General features: G+C 41.4%; 1 protein-coding gene across 1 annotated transcript; it reads left to right on the forward strand.

The window, feature by feature from the left end:
* Positions 1-8,515: 8,515 nt before the first annotated feature.
* On the forward strand, positions 8,516-10,253 carry CUNH2orf78 (chromosome unknown C2orf78 homolog). The gene is given in 2 exon segments (XM_036436128.1): positions 8,516-9,432; positions 9,434-10,253. Coding segments are annotated over 2 exon segments (1,737 nt in total).
* Positions 10,254-17,532: the final 7,279 nt, after the last annotated feature.

Consider the following 17,532-nt stretch of genomic DNA (forward strand, 5'->3'; position numbering starts at 1 on the left):
TTATATACAATGTTACTAATATAACAATTTCAGATCTGGGTAAGCTGAGTATCAGAATGGTCAGTAATTGAATGAATGAATGAGTAAAAAGATCACTAGTTTAAAATATATATTTCAGAGAGGAAGACTGAGGCAGAGATAAAAACATCAATGATGAGAGAGAATAATTGATTGGTGGTCTCCTACATGCACCCCACTGGGGATCAAGCTGACACCCAAGCATGTACTCAGACCAGGGATTGAACCATGACCTTATCGTTCATAGATTGACATTCATGCTCAGTCATGCTGGTTGGGCAAAAGATTACTACTTTTAATATTTCTGGAACAATCATACTATTCAAGTTTATAAGGGTTAGTATTTACAATTCTGAAAATTATCACAAAATTTAAAATAGGTTAAAATTAGTAAATTGTTATTTGAAAAAGATATGTGAGTTAGCACAGCACAGTTTACAAAGGTACAATTAGTCACATTCAAATTTGACACAAAAACATGAAATATTCTTTTGGAATTCATGAAAAATATATACAACAGGCCTGTAGTGGCCAAAAAAAGTATTGTTGATATAAATACCTACAGGATTGACATAAATCTATCAGAAGCTAGAAAAACAATATTGGTCGTATACTTCCAATTTGTTACAAGACACAAGCTTGAGATGGGAACAAGGCACAAATTTGGTTATGTGACACAAGAAACTCCAGACCATAGGGTTTCCAGAAAGTATGAGACGTAGCAAAGAGTAGGCCTTTGGATGGGAGTGGATCCAACATGAGGTGAAAGAATGCATGAATAGTACACTGGAATGGGAAATATAAGAACAAAGGATATTTGGAGCACTAAACAGCTAAGTAGTTGACACTATAAAAGTCTAGCAGTATCTGATAGGGTCCCAAGTACCATAAAGGGGTTTGAGGGATTCTAGTCTTTATTTAAATTAAAAGTGAGAGTAACAAAGCATCCAGGTGCAGATGGGTTGGTTATATTACATCAAGACACATCCTAATTATCCCAGTGGGTACAAGATGCAGGAAGTGGGTCAAGGCAATACTCTAATTACAAAAAGAATTTAGGTCAGAATTACAAAAAGAAAGAGGTTGACATTAAGTTTCAGAGTGTTGCACTAAAGTTCTTTCGGTTCCTCCTCCTCCATTTAAGATTTTTTTTTTTTTAGAGGTTAAATAATGCTGAGCCCAAAAGCTAAAGTTAAATGGCTAGGACTATGGGTAGAAAATAGTTATAGAGGCTTGGATCCAGGAATGGCCTAATTAAGGATTTGTCTAGATAGAATTAAATGTTGGAACTGAGTGTTTTAACATGTAAGCCCTGATCTGCTACCATAATTTATCTTACCACACCTTCCCCAGTCTTACACCATCCATTCTAACCTGCTGGAGCTATTTATTCGTTTGATTTTCATGGGGAGAAAAAGAAAAATAAAATAAAAATAAAAACAGACTGGTCTGGCTTGCAGATATTACATATACTTTTAGCCTCATGTTACATACTAGTATCATAGAAGTTGGCGATCTGAGGTATGAAGCTTATAGAAAAAAAACTTGAAAAAATTTATGTTTCAGCCATATGTCTACCCTATAACACCCCCTCAGTGTATTTTTCTCAATTAAGCATCATCCCCCATCTTTGAAAATAACTCAAATCTGATAAAAGAAAAAGTAGGCTTATAAATACGTCTCTGTGGAGATCCCACCTATGAGGTATCTTCTTTGGGTTTTGGCATCTTGTATCACACACTTTCTACTCACTGGCAATCAAAAAGCTCCCACGTAGATTGGTCTGGGCACCCTTAAAACCTTACCACCCAGAAAACAGAGGACAGGGTGGGGCAAAAGTAGGCTTATACTTGTGAGGACAAGAGGGATTATTCTTGTATTATTCACTAATTATCATATTATTTTTCATATAAACAAATGAACACTTACTTTTGCCCCATCCTGTTTAAGTCATTAATAGCTCAGCCCTAATTCACTGTCACCAGGGTAGTTAGGGGGAAAAGCACCAACCAGGGACAGAGAACAAGCCAGGCCAAGTCAGGCTGAGTACACACATATGTTCCTTATGCTCAGGGCCACAGTATAACCCACCACAATGCCCTTTCACACACTCCATATGGACAAAATCAGAGCTTGATACAGAGCATAAAAACAATCCATACTTTATAAATATACCAATGAATAAGTGACAAAAACAAAAATACACTTAGGATTACTCTCTCTAGTGGACAAGAACTCTTGTTCTGTATACTTCCACATTGCCTGATCCCTATTCTCCATGCATGTCCTATCTTTATTTTCCTCTTCATTTCTGTCTGGCCTTGCACCCACCCAAACATGGCAGACAGAGAATCCTAGAGGCCCAAAATTCTACAGCGGCTGTTTGCAAGGGGGAGGAGACTACAGTAACTGCCACACTGGATAGATACACTTTATGTGAGAAGGAAAGGGGGAAATATTGTGAATGCCTTCATGTATGAGAGCAGGATGGCAGGAAGCCTACGTCGCCCAAGGAATCAGAGGGAGCAAATTGTGGGCAGAAGAACTGCAACCAAAGGCTAGAAGAGGAAAGGTTTGCAGGCAGCTGACTCCTAGCTCTTTGGTATTTGCTTCTAATGGGCAGAGTCCACTTGGGACACATCAGACACTGAAAAGAAGTCCCCTTGCTGCTGGAAGTCGATAGGAAGTAACATTGGGGAGTGTAAGAATGCAGGAACAAAGCTTGTCTAGAAACACTGCTTGCAATGAAGGAGGAGGAAGAGGAAGAAGAGGAGGAGGAGGAGGAGGAGGAGGAGGAGGAAGGGAGAGAAGAGAGATGCAAGTCCAACCTGGCCTGGCCAAGCCCAGTGCAAGAAAGGTAGGATTCAAGGAGAAGAACTACAAGAGAAGAGCCCTGGTCCACAACATTCTCCACAACAAGCACTCAACAAACTTCAATTTGCTCTTTAACCAAGTTGCAATCAAGCTTTTAATCTCTTCTTTGCTCTCCAAAAGCTGCAGTAAGTTCACAAATCAGATAGACTGATGATTTCAGAACCATAATTGTGAAACCTAAATGTCCCCTTCCATTATCTCTTAGGATATTAATAATACATGTCATTATAAATACACTAGAAGCCTGGTGCATGAATTCATGCACATTGAAAAAAATTAGAAGAAATATTTTAGAGGCCAGGGAGGGACTGTGGGAGATTGGCTCCAGAGCATGTCCAGTCCCAATCGTCTGCACACCGGCAGCAAGCTAATCTACCTGTTAGAGCACCTGCCCTCTGGTGGTCGGTGTGCATCATAGCAACTGGTCTAATGGTAGAATGAATGGTCGGACACTTAGCACATTAGGCTTTTATTATATCGGATGTTATACAACATACTATAGAGAATATAAGTAAATACTAGCTAATTAAATTAACGAGTATATATAATAAGCATATTATTTCCCTAACGCCTGGGGGAAGTGAGAATATCACATTTTTCTTGTCAACTAGCACATCTATCCCAGAACTCAGCCATTTAGGGGTTGGTTTAGCTCCCCTTCTGCTCCCTCCATCCAATTTTGTCTCCTTGTTGGGAATCTGGCCTCTCTATTGGCTCTCACATCCATTTAAACTGCCTGCTGTGTGACATCATTCTCCTCCAAACCTATCATCACCTCCTAGAATTCTGGGTTTCCATGGAGCCTCAGTAAACACATTTGGAAGATCACAACTGACCAGTGACCAGTGTGACCAGTAACCTTCTGACCGGACACACACACTCTTTGACTTCAGCCACTCAGACATCCTCATCCCTTGCATCTACAGTTAATATTTCCTCCTCTTCTCTGACCATGTCAGGTAAGGAAAGAAACTTTTAAAAGTTTCTCATTAGATATTTTTGCCCCTAAATTTAGCAGTAGAATCCAAATAGCATAGAATAAAGAAAGGAAGTATTGATCTAGAAAACTAGAGACCTAATATCACTTTTGATTTTGACACTTACTAGTTATGTGACTTTGGACAAGTCATTGACTCTCTCACAGATGGTCTTCCCCATCTGTTACATTAGGATTTCAGATTGGTTGTTCTATTCCCTTTCTTTCCTAATGCTGTCATAAAGACACCCATATAGAAAATGAAAGAAAGACTTCTGGAATGCATTTCAATAGAAACACAGAGAAAACATATTTATATAGATATAGATATAGGTAGATAGATAGATAGGCAACCCTAAATGGGCAGGGTTAATAAATAAATCCCTCTCACAAATCCACAACTGCTAGCTTACAACTGCTCGCCTGCCTGCCTTCCTGATTGCCCCTAACTGCTTCTGCCTGCCAACCTTATCACCCCCTAACGGCTCCCATGCCAGCCTGATTGATGCCTGTTTGTCCCCAACTTCCCTCCTCTGCCAGCCTGGTCATCCCTAACTGCCCTCCCCTGCAGGGTTGATTGCCCCCAACTGCCCTCTCTTGCAGGCCTGGTTTCTCCCAACTGCCCTCCTTTGCTAGTCATCTTGTGTCCACATGGGGGCAGGATCTTTGTGCACATGGGGACAGCCATCTTGTGTGTTGGAGTGATGGTCAATCTGCATATTACTCTTTTATTAGATAGGAAGGCCTGGTGCATGGGTGGGGGCCAGCTGGTTTGCCCTGAAGAGTGTCCTGGATCAGGGTGGGGCTTCCCTTGGGGTATGGGTAGCCTGGGCAAGGGGCCTGTGGTGGTTTGTAGGCCAACCACGCCCCCCAGCAACCAAAGGGGAGGCCCTGGTATTTATTTATCTTCTACAATTAAAACTTTATAGCCTGGAGCGGAGACAAGCCTCCTGCTTGCTCCTTGGGTGTAGCCATTTCTGTTGGAATTTATGCATCTTCTATAATTGAAACTTTGTAGCCTGGAGTCAAGGCCTGGGCTGGCCAGGGTGTGCGGAAAGCTTGGCTTCCTCCATTGCCACGGAAACCCAAGCCTCTCTCCTGTTCCATGTGGCTGCAGCCATCTTGATTGAGGTTAATTTGCATACTTTCTCTGATTGGCTGGTGGGTGTGGCTTGTGGGTGTAGTGGAGTGGTTGATTTGCATATTACTCTTATTAGATAGGATAGATTGGATTCCATCAATTACAGTTTTTAAGGCTTTGGGTACACTTTCCTGCATGTTGATGATTATAAGTTTTAAGATAAACATATAAACTTTCAAAATACTTATTATGTGATTATATTAATTAAAATGTACATTTCTACTATTAATAGATTTAATACCTGTTACTTGCTGGGTAATGTTCAGAAAAACATGAATGAGCACAATAATAGAATTCCTTATATTTATACTAGAGGCCTGGTGCATAAATTCGTGCACCAGTAGGGTCCCTTGGCCTGGCTTGTGGGATTGGGCCGAAACTGGTTCTCTGACATCCTCTAAGGTAGGGGTGTCGAACTCAATCAGTGAAGGGGCCAAAATCTAAAATCCAGCCTAAATCGAGAGCCGAATGGTTTACTGAACAGTCATAAACTGTCATTGTGATGGAAACGCAGCGGAGTGCAGTGATGACAGCGCGGTGCGGGCCACATTGCAAGGCCTGGCGGGACGGATTTGGCCCTCGGGCCTTGTGTTTGACACATGTGCTCTAAGGGGTCCCTGATTGTGAGGGGGCACAGGCCAGGTCAAAAGACCCCATGATTGGGGCTGGGGAGGGACAAGGGAGATTGACCAGCTGGGGAGGGTCCATAGAGGGCTCCAGGGCATGTCCAGCCTGGATCACTTAGTCCTGATCTGCCAGACCCCAGCAGCAAGCTAACCTACCGGTCAGAGCATCTGCCCCCTGGTGGTCAATGCACATCATAGCGTCTTGTCAACCAGCCTTAGCATATCATTAGCATATAGTGCTTTGATTGATTGAATGGCCGAATGGATGACTGGACACTTAGCATATTAGACTTTTATCATATAGGATTGCTCTCTGCTTTATACTATTTTTTTTTTAAATTGCATTTTATTCTTTTTTTTTTTTTTTTTAACAGAGGAGAATAGAGTGTGAGAAACATTGAGAGAGAAACATTAATCAGCTGCTTCCTGCACACCCCCCACTGGGGGTGTGCCCACAACCAAGGTACATGCCCTTGACTGGATCAAACCTGGGAACTTTCAATCTGCAGGCCGACACTCTATCCACTGAGCCAAACTGGTTAGGGCTTTATACTAGTTTTTAATGTTTTATCTATCTATCTATCTATCTATTAAGGTTACCTAAAACCTCCACATTTATTGCATTTTATTACTTGTTATGAAATTTTTAGTGATATATCTTCTCTGACCACATGTAATGGTTAGGAATTAATGCAAAGTCACCACCTATTGTGGGCTGGTTTTTGGTTAATAGTATTCCCAAAAATAGAATAAGCAATATTTACTTGAATAATATTGCATACAGAAAACAGAACTTCATTTATTAAATTTTAGAGAATGCTTCTATTATTAAATAATAGAGAATGCTTTGATGGTTCCTACCTTCCCATTTTCATTTATGTCCATGTTTTTAGTTCTGTGATATATTGTCCAACATTTTTCATTGTCTTTCCAGAACTTATATCTTGTTCTCTCTATATATGTAATACATTTACTCATACATGAATTATTAGTTATTATGACTTCATACACAAGTAGCCCAAAGCTCAGAGAATTTTAATGTTTTTCTGTTATAAAGCACTTCCTGATAAATTCACTTTCAGATAGTCATTTTGTGGTAAAATCAGAAACCAGACATAAAGACGGTAAGAATGACACTTCAAATTTACCAACTGCACTGAGCTACATGTGAGTTCCAGAGAATAGTATGTGAACTGAAGATTACAATGGCAATAGCTGTCCTGCCTTCCATGGACAAAACCGCCCTCATCTGTATTAGAAGCCCTATTGCTCCCAGTTTGTGGCAGTGTAATGCTCAGAGCAGAGCCTGAGTAAGGGAGCCAGGATGCTTAGGTTATGTAACACGGCAATAATGCTAACACAATGAGAGCACTTGAACAAGTCTATCTGAGCCTTAGTTCACACTCATAAAGTGAGAATGGTAGAACACAGGTTCCCTAAAGAATCCTGGTTCTAAAATGCTTCCATTCTAGGCAAGAGCACACAAATCAATATTAGTGCAGACACAAGGGAATGATAGGACAGGGAGTGATTGCCTCTACTCTAGAGAATGTGTGAACCACACCACTCCTGCACATTTTTGCCCACATTGGGAGCACAGGCGGTTAATACAGAAACGTAGCAAACTGTTCCAGCACTCACAACCAGAAGCTGTTGGGTTTTTCTAAAATGTATTTTATTGATTTCATAAATCAACCTGAAATGGTCATAGTACTAAAGGAGGTCCAGCCCACAAATGTGATACCACCTGCCTCCACCTCTGCAATCTACTCTGTGCCTGCTCAGCCCATCACAGAGACAAGTTTTCAAAGTGAGTTCAAACAGCAAGAATAGGGTCACCATTAGAAAACTCGGGTCAGTCTACACCTGGGAAGTAGTGAGTCCACAGACAGGCAGACTTTAAATCCTTTGTAACTGCCACCCTCAGTCAGTGCTCCCCATTTTCAGACTCTATGGGAACACCTCATAGAGATGGGAAGGTGGACATTGGATTGGCCATGTATGCTATATGTATGAGAACCCAAGAGCATACAAAGGGGTCCCACACTGTTCACTCCCCTACCTGACTAGTCTCCCTCTACTGCCACAGTTTCACGGACTCTCGATTTATTGCTTCAGTTTCTTTAGAAGGAATTTCAGAACTCCTACTGTGATAGTGCCAGTTCAACCTTCCCTCACTCCTTAATTCATGCCAGGTTTGAAGACCTTGTGTTCCATGATCATGTCAAAGCAAGCAGGCTAAAAATCTGCCCTCACTTATTTAATCAGGAAGAACTCCCATTTCCTCCCCTACTCCATTGTGTGTTGTTATTTTCTCAGGAAAGGGGAGAGAACTACAAGGACTCCATATGTACAATGCTAGCTTTGTAAAATATTTTATTTTTTATTATTATTTTAAAATATATATATATTATTTTCCAGAGAGAGGATGGAGAGGGATAGAGAACTGGAAACATCGATGAGAGAAAAATATCGATCAGCTGTCTCCTACACACTCCCCACCGGGTATGTGCCCGAAATCACAGTACCTGCCCTTGACCTGAATCGAACCTGGTACTCTTGAGTCCACAGGCCGACAATCCATCCACTGAGCCAAACCGCTCAGAACTGTGAAATATTTTAAATCATTTTTTATTTGACTTATCACAACCCTGTCAAATATACAGAATGCCATGGAACAATGACATCAAATGATCCCCGTGAGAACTAGAACGGTTGCCTCCTGGCTCCTAGCACAGGGAACTCCACAACCCTTAAGAGCTGGTAGGAATGCTGTTCCCATTGTTGGAAGGGGCATGATTGCTGCATTGGTGGTGACAGGGGAGCACCCACAGGTGGTGCCCAGGGACTGACTGGCTTCTCCTTGATTCATTTGAAGTGATGGAGACTTCCCTGGGGATGGAGACTTCCCTTGGATTGCAACCTCTAAGCCAAACATTTTGTCTTCCACAAACTCCAGAATTCCCCAAGTCTTTTAGTGGCAGCAATATCCAAATACTTGACAGTAACCCATCACCTGAGCTTGGGGACATTTCAATGGCAGCTCCAGTCCAGAGTCCTAGCATTTACCTGGCACTGCCTCCAGCTCCAAGCCAGGAACAGAAAGAGAACAGGAATCTGGAGGATATTACAACCATGCTTTCAAAGCCTCTGGATGCTTACCAGATCCCCACAGAAAACCAAGATCCTCCACTGCTCCCTTTAGAAATCCCAAACATTCCCCAGCTCCTGGCATGCATTGATCCCCTAGGCCAGGAGGAGCCACCTCGTTGTGAGAACACTGGTCTGGGAAAGAGCAGCCTGGGTCTAAAGGACCAGGGGACACTTGAAAATGGGATTGAATCCAATGATGGCTTTGCAGACATTGCAACACTGGTGGAGGATACTCACCTCCCACTGCTCTTAAATTCCTTGGATGAACATGATCAATCCAAAGGTCCCAAGGTGATCAAAACCAAAGATGGCAGAGCCATCAGTTTGGATGAGGTGCAGAAACAGTCAAGTGTCATTAATGCTCCCTCTGATCAAGCAAGGAGGAACAAACATAAAGCATCTGAGCTGATCAGTGGTGAGCCCATGGCCAAAATCCAGCGTGAGAGCCCAGATTGCATGTTCGTGGGAGAAGTGGCTGTTTCCAATGCGGCAGCCAATGACAGGGCTCCTGAAAACAGGGCCAAGAATTCCAACAAAACTCAGAAAACTGCCCCCAGCAGGACCAGCAAAACCAAGAGCCATGGGCAAGAAAAGACCAAAAGAATCAAAGAAAACAACCCGAAGGAAACTGAAGAGAGTAAGGAACAATGTCAAGGCAGAGGAGAAGCCAACCATCCCAAAAATGAAGAGGAAGAAAAACCAACCTGAGCTGACACAAGAGACCTTCAAAGCGCCCCGAAGCTCCCTAGGGGTGCATATGCTGGAGTCTGTGGAATTTCAGGCCCTGAGGAAGAAGACTGATGAGAGAACTGAACTCTCTTCCTCCAGGGCACTGGGAAACTCAAGCAACCCCAAAGGCCCCCAGCCATCCCCAGCTATCAAACAATGGCTGGATACCCCATGTGAGGGCAAAGGTCCTGAGGAAACTCAAGTCAAATGCCAGAAACCAGAAGGCAGTGCAGAAAAGGAGTGTTCATCTCCATCTGAATATGAGCTGCCACCTCCAGGGAAGGTCAAGTTGGTACCTCTGATATTTCCAACTTTGGACAAGCCTCAAGCTTGACCTGTTCCTCGCAGGCCGTTGTCTCTGGTATCATGTCGGCCTGCTGGGGCCAACCCAGCGCAGCCTGGTTCTAAGTCAGCTCAACCTACTGCTGTGAATTCATCCAAGCCAACCCCAGCATCTATCATAGGTTCTACCAGACCAGTTCTGCCAGCTTCAACCAATCTTGCCCAGCCTGGTTCAAAGTCAGCTCAACCTAAGGCAGTCAATTCATCCCAGCCAACTCCAGCATCTATGACAGATCCTGCCAGACCAGCTCTGCCAATTTCAACCAACGTAGCCAGACTAGGTTGGACCAACCCTATCTGGCCTAGTGTCCCCCAGTGTGATGCTTCTAGGCCTGTGCTCTATAAAACATCCACTCGCACTTCTTTCCAAGGGGATCCAGTCACATTTCTGTGAAGCAGCCCTGGACTCTGCCAAAACCTCAAAACCAGCATCTACTGCAGGGTTCTGCCTGTCAAGGAATTCATGGAGGAATCCCAATGTTTCTGGTCCAGTAATATCAATGCCCTTCACAAACGAGCAGAGGCCAGAGTGGAAGGCCACGAAGAGGAAAGCTCAACTAGAGGGGGAGAATGCTGCCAAATGCTCTTTGGAGGAAGTGCAGCATTTCATTGAGGGGAAAAGCACTGGAAGTGTCCGCCGAAACCAGTTTGGCTCAGTGGACAGAGCATCGGCTTGGGGACTGAAAGGTCCCGGGTTCAATTCCGGTCAAGGGTGGGCATATCCCCAGTAGGGGGTGTGCAAGAGGCAGCTGATCGATGACTCTCTCTCATCGATGTTTTCTAACTATCTCTCCCCTTCCTCTCTGTACAAAATCAATAAAATATATTTTAAAAAAAGAAAAAAGAAATGGAAATGTCTTATTACTGCGGCTGTGCAAGAGATGAGACACTACGAGTACTTATGCCTACATTTTCCCCATAGTAGATAAACACAAATTTCTGTATTCTGATGTATTTAAATCTTAATAAAATCGAATTAGTAAATATAATAGAATTAGAAGATGTGTAGTAAAGAAGCCCTCTGAGTTTTGAGATGTTGCTAACTGTGGTTTTCCTTGGTGGGGTTGGGAACCAAAAGCTGCATGAGATTTGGTAGTTGGATGAGTAAATGAGGAATAAGGGGTAAGAACTGAGGAAATAGGAAGGAACTTTGTCCATGGCCAGTAGGCTAAAAGGGGAGAGATGGATGAAAATGGCAGATGAGTCTAGGTTGATCAGGAGAAATAGAAAAAGTCTCTTGTGGAGGCTGGCCTTATGTCTCATAACCAGTAGATAATTATTTTAGAAAACAGGTACTGGGCACATTTCCAAAAGGTTTGGGTTGCCTTACCAGGTCTGATTATAGTTGGAAGGTAAGTACAAATCAGTGGAACCTACCTGATGAGTGACAGGGCTTAAGAGTTATCCTGGGGTAGCTCAAAACTAGCCAAGTGAACTACTGCAGTAGGAGGCCACCCAGAATAGGGCATGAGATATAAATTCCCACTTACTCAGCACCTATGTACCTGACCCACATGTACAACATTCAAGACCAGTATCACTGTGCCACTTTAGTCGTGAGGTTCAGCAATGGGCTGAGGTCACACTGCATGTGGTAGAGCAAAGTCTAGATTGGAGGCTTGTCCCCAAAGTCCTCAGTATTTACAAGTGTCTTTAGGTACCCAACCTGACTTTCAGAGCACAGCATCTGGAGGTTAGTAGTGGAAGGGATCAAACTTGAGGAGAAGCCTAAATATTTACTTGAGGGGCCAGCCAGGGCCTCCTCCATGACCAGAGCCACACGTGCTGCCTTGTCTAAACAGCACCATCAAATGAAACGAAGGAGAATAATCCGTTGGAAGAGTCCATTCCAGGGAGCGAGAGTAACAGGTGTGCCTGTGCACTGGTTTGCCACTGGATCAGCCGTAGGATGCAGGCAGTTCAAAGGGTTTTGCAGCTGGAGGAACTGAGGACTGGGGCCATGAAAGAGAATGAAAAAGAGGAAGGAGAGAGATGTTAATCATTACCATGAGTAATTTGTTAATTTGCATTAAAAACTAATTTTGAGATATAATTTACATACTTTATATAAAATTCAGTTTTAAGTTGTAAATTCAGCGACTTTTAGTACATTCATAAGTTTGTGCAGCCATCATTATCGAATCCAAAACATACTCATTAGCCCAAAAAGAAATCCCCTTAACCATTAGCAGTCACTCCTTGTTTCCACCTCTCTCCAGCCCCTGGCAACCACTAATTGCTTTCTGCCTGGATAGATGTCTTTTCTGGATATTTCATATATGTCAAGTAACACAATATAAGACCTTTGTGTCTGGCTTCTTTCATTTAACACAGTGTCAAAGTTCATCTTGCTGTAGCATGTGTCAGCACTTCATTCCTTTTCATGACTATATAACATTCTATTGAATGGATCTAATTTGTTTATCCATTCATCACTTGATGGACTATGAGTTGTTTCCACTAGCAACTTACATTTATTGAGAGTTTATTCTGTGCCAGGTAGCACCAGGCTAACTTATTCACCCCATTTCATAGGAAAAAGATAGGCTTGAAGAGTATCAAGTATTTGCCCAAGATGAAGAGCTAGCAATTGGGAGAGCTGGGGTTGCAACTCAAGCAGTCACACTTCAGAGGTAGATTCTCATCATATTACTTTAGAAAGGTACAAAGGGCACTCAAAGAAAACCCACCCTTTTCCTGAAGTTCCCCATCCACTTATTTCTTCCTCCCTTAAAGACGCTACTTTGCCATGCTGTGAATCCTCCCAAAGGAACTATTTACACTCCAACATCTATGTCACTTTTATAGTATAATAAATCCTCTTATGTATTTGTACTACTCTTCAGTATTCTCCTGCTTTATTGGGGCTTATTTTTATATTTGTCATTTCTCTAGTTCCTTTCATCTTCTTATTGATTTTTAAAAATTTTATTCTTTTCTCATGTTTCCCTTAAGGCGCTATCCATTTTTATCATACACTTGTATATTTATTTTAGTCTTTATTTCTGAAAAGTTTTTATTGTTGATTCTGTTCTGAGTTCTATCATCTTAACTAGTTGATTTATGTAGTTTTTCCATCTTTTCTTACTTCAGTAAAATATGTTAACACACAATTTACCATTTTAACCATACAATTCAGTCACATTAAGTACATTCATTATACTGTGCAATCATCATTACAATCTAAAGTTAATATAATGCCATCAAAGTCAGAGCGGGACTTCATAAAGATGGAGGAAGCAGGCCAGTTTTGAATCTCCCCAAAGTATTTACTGACTTTGGGGCTGGAAAATACCCCTTCCAGTCTCAGCTGCTGTTCTCCACTTGGCCCCTATTCTCTCAGGTGACAAATGCTGGCACTTAGAAGGCCTCGTGCTCACACCCATCAGCTGCTTCCTCCTGTCTGACACACCCTCTGGTGCAGATGCTAAGAACCTCCATTCACTCATTCAAAGAAGATTTGTTAAGTATACAGTGTATTAGGTCTAGTAATAATTAATGTCGTTTCTAATACTTTTTTAAATCGAATTTATTTAAACAATACAACAAAATTTAATCAACAATATAGTTGCTGTTGTTTTCTACTATTTGTGCCCAACGCTCAGGAAGCATTTTAATCCCTCTGTTGTAAAATTCTTGTGATTTTGATGCAAAAAATTCGGTCAATGCATTTTTGAGGCATTCTTCATTATTAAATTTTTTTCCAAGAAGAAAGTTTTGCAAAGAACGAAACAAATGGTAATCGGAAGGGGCAATATCAGGAGAATATGCAGATTGAGAGAGAACTTCCCATTCCAACTGGCGCAGTTTTTCAGCAGTGATTCTTGCAGTATGCGGTCATGCGTTATCGTGGTGAAGAATTACGCCTTTCCGATTAATCAGCGCGGGTTCTTTTTCTCTTAAAGCTTGGGCTAACCTTTCCAATTGGGCACTATACACTGCACTTGTAATGGTTTGGTTAGATGGTAAAAGTTCATAATGAAGAATTCCTTTAAAATTCCACCAAACACACAACATCACTTTTTTCGCATGCAAGTCAGGTTTTGGCGTGGGCTGCGGAGCCTCATTTTTGTCCAACCATTGAGGCCGCCTTTTCAAATTAACATACAGCACCCATTCTTCATCTCCGGTAACAATTTGCTCTAAAAACGGCAAACGGTTTTGACGAGAGAGGAGCGAGCTGCAAATTGTGACTCTTTGATTACGGTTGTTGTAGGTCAACTCATGAGGAACCCATTTTCCAAACTTTTGGACTTTGCCAAGTGCACGCAATTGATTGGAAATTGTTTTTTGTGAACAATTTAAAGTTGTCGCAAGCTCTTGTTGGGTAATTTGAGGATTTTGCACCAAAAGAGCTTGAAGAGCTTCTTGATCAAAATTGGACACACTGCCTCGACCACTCTTGTCATCTAACGAAAAATTTCCCTCGCGAAATTTCTCAAACCAACGCTGGCATTTTCTGGCGCTAACTGCATCTTGACCAAGAGCACTACAGATGTTTTTTGCAGCCTCACTTGCTTTTCTTCCTAATTGGAACTCGTAAAGCATGCAGTGCCGAATATGCTCTTCATCCGCCATCTTCTTAGCCCTAGTTTTGCAACAAAAACCAAACCAAACTTTTTCAAGCAAAACTTGTTAATTGCACTTCACACGTTCTGCAGATACCACGTGTTTGAAGGTTATGTCAATACAAGTCAACGCCAAGCAAGATTTTAAACGAATGTTAAAAAACGACATTAATTATTACTAGACCGATATATCAAACACTATGCCTCATGCTGGTGGATATGAATAAGAACCCTATTTTTATCTTTGTGAATTAACTAATTTTTAAACCAGAGATACAAAAGAAACATAGGAGGCAAGAAAAAACAAACAAACAAAAAACTCTGGTGTAAGAATCACAAATTACATAAATTCTCAATGCATTTAAAGTGGGCTTTTACTGATGAGAAACAACGCCCTGATGAGTGGGCAGTTTAATGAGGCATGTGATCTCTTTTTATCTTTTTTATATTAGTCAAATGCCTTTCCCCATCTATTCCTTTCTTAGGTAAAAAAACAAACAAACACAATTTTCAGAATTTCTAGTTTGAAATCCTAATCTTGCTGATCCAAGGCATTTTTTTTGGTTGTGATGATGGGAGCAAAAGGTCTTACTGGCACTTAGTGGGTGGGATCATGAATACTAGACATCTTGTCAAACTCAGAGAACAGTCCATCAAGTATGTCTCATATCTGAATGACTTTTGAATGCCCTCCTCAACATTCATATTGGTGAAAAAAAATGTTCATAATTATCTAAGCCTTAGAAAGGAACTCCATTTCAGAAAGAAACACAAAATGTTTTTTGCAGTTGTAATGACATTGAATTTTCCAGGACAGTAATAACTGTATTACTCAAGTGCAGAATGAACTTGGTTTTATTTGGAAATCTCCTATCATTAAGTCAATATGGCCCACCCAAAATCACTCTGCATTTACAGGTTTTGCATTCAAGGCACAAATAACTATTTCTTTAATTCTAGTATAGTCACGCCTAAACATTTAAAAATAAAAATGTAACTTTCAATATAGCATTGATGTATACAACATACACTACTTAATTATAAATTCTTTTATTTCTTTTTTTTAAAAAATATATTTTATTGATTTTTACAGGGAGGAAGGAAGAAAGATAGAGAATTAGAAACATCGATGAGAGAGAGTCATCGATCAGCTGCCTCTTGCACACCCCCTACTGGGGATATGCCCGCAACCACGATACATGCCCTTGATCGGAATCAAACCTGGGACCTTTCAGTCCCCAAGCTGACGCTCTATACACTGAGCCAAACCGGTTTCGGCTATTTCTTCCTTGTATAATAGTTTGAGCATTACAACGATTTTTTTTCTTTAAAAGTAAGTATGGAAGGCCCTAACTTGTCTGGCTCAGTGGATTGGGGGGGTCCCAAGTTCGATTCCAGGCAAGGGCATGTACCTTGGTTTTGGGCACATCCCCAGTGGGGGGTGTGCAGGAGGCAGCTGATCCGATGTTTCTTTCTCAACAATGTTTCTAACTCTCTATCCCTCTCCCTTTCTCTCTGTAAAAAAAAATATATATATATATCTCCAAACAGCTAAATATGGAAGTAGATTGTACTTACCTATGAATTCATTTCAGGACAGTAAAAGGCAAAATACAAAGTATGTGCTATAAAAAGAGAAAATGGAGTGTGATGGGATAGAGATTCACTGTTCTACATGGTGAATTCAAATTTCTAAGAGAATACTGAATTAATTTTTGCTTACCTTTTTCAAAGGAACTTCGAAAACAATGTTGGAGTCCCAGGCATCCTCTGCCCAAGAGGGAGATGGTCTTGCCACCTGTTAATACATCTGTGTTAGCCAAATTCTCTTAGCCTTTCACTCCGCAGACTGAGGACGCCTCCACCTCTTCTTCCTGTTCTTTGCTGCTCCACTTACTCATCCACACCCAGTTACCTGTATTTCCCCTCTTCCTGTTTCCCCATCTTGCAAACACGTACAAGGCACCGAATAGTGCAAGGGCCTCAACAAATGAGGAAAACCTAACACCAGAGATTGCCAGAACTTCTATATCCCTGGTAAAATCCAGCCTGGTCCTGAATTCCAAGGTGGCATAAATACATAGATGTTAACTGAGATAGTTTAAACTCAATTCTTTCACTTTACAGTTCATTTTTAAGTTCTCACACAACTGATACTATCATATCGGATTGGTAGGGAACTTCGAGTTCATATGGTAAAAGGAAAACCCCATAGAAAAGGGACTATGAATTTCACTTAATAATGCTGGGGTCATGAGAAGTGATGTTTGAGCTGACTTCTGTCAGATGAGTTAGAATGAGCTAAGGCTGATTTGGTATATTGGAAGTGAGGGCAAAAGTTGTACAAGTTGGGGCTGGAGAAGCAGGTTGGATTCTAGATAATACAGAGTCTTAAAGGCCGAGTTAAAGAGCTTTTTACTCTTTTTAAAATATATATTTTTTTATTGATTTCAGAAAGGAAGGAAGAAAAATCAATGATTAGAGAGAATCACCAATCGGTTGCTCCCACACACCCCACACCTGGGATCGAGCCCGCAATCCCAGCACATGGCCTGAGCTCCAGGTTTATAGGTAGATGCTCATAGGTAGCCAGCTGGGAGGCTCAGTGATTGATGTTTTGAGTGATATTTATGAGCTATGGTCCAATTTGCCCACTAAAAAGATTTGTTATTCGAAGAATGGATTGGAAGAAAATAAGAGATAGATATACATGCAGTAGTATGGACGTAAATGCAATCAATCGGTCAAGCAAGTTCTGCAGTAAGATGCTGAGAGAGAAGTTGCAAGTCAAAATGCTTCCAGGAGATAAAATGAAGGGGACTTTATGAAGTATGAGGCGGAAGAAAGGAAGGTCTTGAGGAATAAAGAAGCCTCAACCTATGAACCAGGCATGGTTGGGGCCTGCAGGAGGCAGCCGATCAATGATTCTCATCCTTGATGTTTCTATTCCTCTCTTCCTTTCCTTTCCTCTCTGAAATCAATAAAAATATATAGTTTTTTAAAAAGAACTAAGCAGTAAGCAAAGGATCAGTATTAATAATTTGAGCCTAAAAAAAAAAAAAAGATCATTCAAATGAGCCCTGTTATGAATCAACAGTGTGCTCT

The sequence above is a fragment of the Pipistrellus kuhlii genome, unplaced genomic scaffold (genome assembly GCF_014108245.1).
Source record: "Pipistrellus kuhlii isolate mPipKuh1 unplaced genomic scaffold, mPipKuh1.p scaffold_m20_p_13, whole genome shotgun sequence".
Lineage (NCBI taxonomy): Eukaryota > Metazoa > Chordata > Mammalia > Chiroptera > Vespertilionidae > Pipistrellus > Pipistrellus kuhlii.